The sequence below is a fragment of the Otolemur garnettii genome, unplaced genomic scaffold, assembly GCF_000181295.1.
Source record: "Otolemur garnettii isolate 467f Iridium unplaced genomic scaffold, OtoGar3 scaffold03437, whole genome shotgun sequence".
Lineage (NCBI taxonomy): Eukaryota > Metazoa > Chordata > Mammalia > Primates > Galagidae > Otolemur > Otolemur garnettii.
In genome coordinates this window covers 1-1,783 of record NW_003855832.1, presented here as the reverse complement: position 1 = coordinate 1,783, position 1,783 = coordinate 1, and the positions used below count along the sequence as shown (strand labels likewise).

Sequence of the window (1,783 nt, the reverse complement as noted above, 5' to 3'; positions counted from 1 at the left end):
CTATGACCTAAAAAATATATATAGATGGAATGAACAATGTATGAGAAGGGGGAGATAGCAGGTGCCACAGAGGTGGAAAGAGGTCTTGACTTAATTACTGCCTAGACTGTCTGCAGATCGTGAAAGGAGAGTCAAATTCTGCTCAATTCATGATAAGAACTGAAAAATCAATGAGTACTCTTGGGTACCTCAGTGGACTAATTTTAAGTAAATACTTTATAATTAAAGATAATAAAATTTACACATGAATTCCAGCTGTAGTGTGTTAGAGAGTCACGTATGAGCCAGGTCAAAAGCCTCCAAGGACTGTTTAGCAGAGTGCAAATGTGCATACCCTGGGAGAAAGTGGAAGACAGTCAATTTTTACATTATTTAAGGCAATTATAGAATTATATAAGTTACATATACATTATTTCAGTGAAAATAATCCTTATTGGCACATTATATCTTTTATATTTTGTCCAAAAATAAAAATCCAGAAATCACTATGGGTAGGAAAGGAATCACCACCCAAGAGTGGACCTTTCCCAGAGAAACAAAAAATAAAATCAAAGGAACTTACAGATTTCCTCTAACAGGTCTGCACTCCTGGAATGAGGGGTAAGGAAGTATGTTTTCTCTCTTTATATATATTTTGGATGCTCCTCAATGAGAAGGGAATAGCTCTACTGTCAGGCTCTTCCATATTGTCTGGGATAAAGTTGGTTTCTCCTACTTCAGTTACTCACACTTCACAAATATTTATTGAAGTATAGAATTGTTAAACTGGGAACGGTGAGAGTAGAGTTCCAGTACAACTTCCCTTATACAGAAAAGAAGACAAAGACTCATAAAGTAATGATTGTGAAAACAAGGTAGGTACTTAGAGGTACACTTTAAACCAGATTATGGATTTGATAATCCTAAGGAGTCATTCTGCCATCATCCTCTAGGCCAGTGGTTCTCAACCTTCCTAATGCCACAAACCTTTAACATAGTCCAATGGGGTCATGACCCACAGGTTGAGAACCTCTGCTCTAGGCCATATCTCAGCAAGTCATTATAACCCAAACCTATTAAAACAAGCCATTACCCATGTCTTATTGGCAGGTGCCTAAGCAACCACCATGTTTCTACCATGCTAATCTTCAACCATTCCGGCTTCATGACCTTCACTCTGATGGGCATACCTGGCTTAGAGTCACAGAACTTATGGCTATCTGTTACTTTCTTCTCCATGTTTTTGGCTATCCTCATTGGCAATGGTGCTATCCTCTTCCTGGTGGTCATAGAGCCCACACTTCGCACACCCATGTACCTGCTCCTGGCTCTGCTGTTGGTGGCTGACCTCATATCCACTCTGGCCTTGGTGCCCAAGCTTCTCTTCCTCTTCTGGTTCAATGATCGGGACATAACTGCCAAGGCCTGTTTCACCCAGATGTTTTTCATCCATGGAACATCGGTGGTGCGATCAGCCATACTTGTTGCAATGGCCTTTGACCGCTTTGTGGCTGTGTGTGTGCCATTACGGTACAACACAATTATGAGCCATTCCCTAGTTGGACGCCTGGGACTGCTGGCTCTAGCTAAGGGGATGATTCTTGTCCTCCCCGTTCCCTTTCTCGTTCAAAGGTTGACCTTCTGCCGTACAGTAATTCCTCATAGCTACTGTGATCACATGGCTGTGGCAAAAATGGCCTGTAACCACACCAGACCTAATCGTATATATGGGCTCTTTGTGATCCTGCTTGTGGTGGGACTTGATCTGCTGCTCATTGGCTTCTCTTATGCCCTCATCCTTCAG

At 41.9% G+C, this 1,783-nt stretch overlaps 1 protein-coding gene across 1 annotated transcript; it reads left to right on the top strand.

Moving 5' to 3' along the window:
• Nucleotides 1–1,117: 1,117 nt before the first annotated feature.
• Nucleotides 1,118–1,768, top strand: LOC100958368 (putative olfactory receptor 52P1; the record flags this gene model as incomplete). Its single annotated transcript, XM_003803874.2, has 1 exon — nucleotides 1,118–1,768. A coding segment is annotated over exon 1 (651 nt), but the record flags the coding sequence as incomplete, so codon positions are not given.
• Between the last annotated feature and the right edge of the window lie 15 nt (nucleotides 1,769–1,783).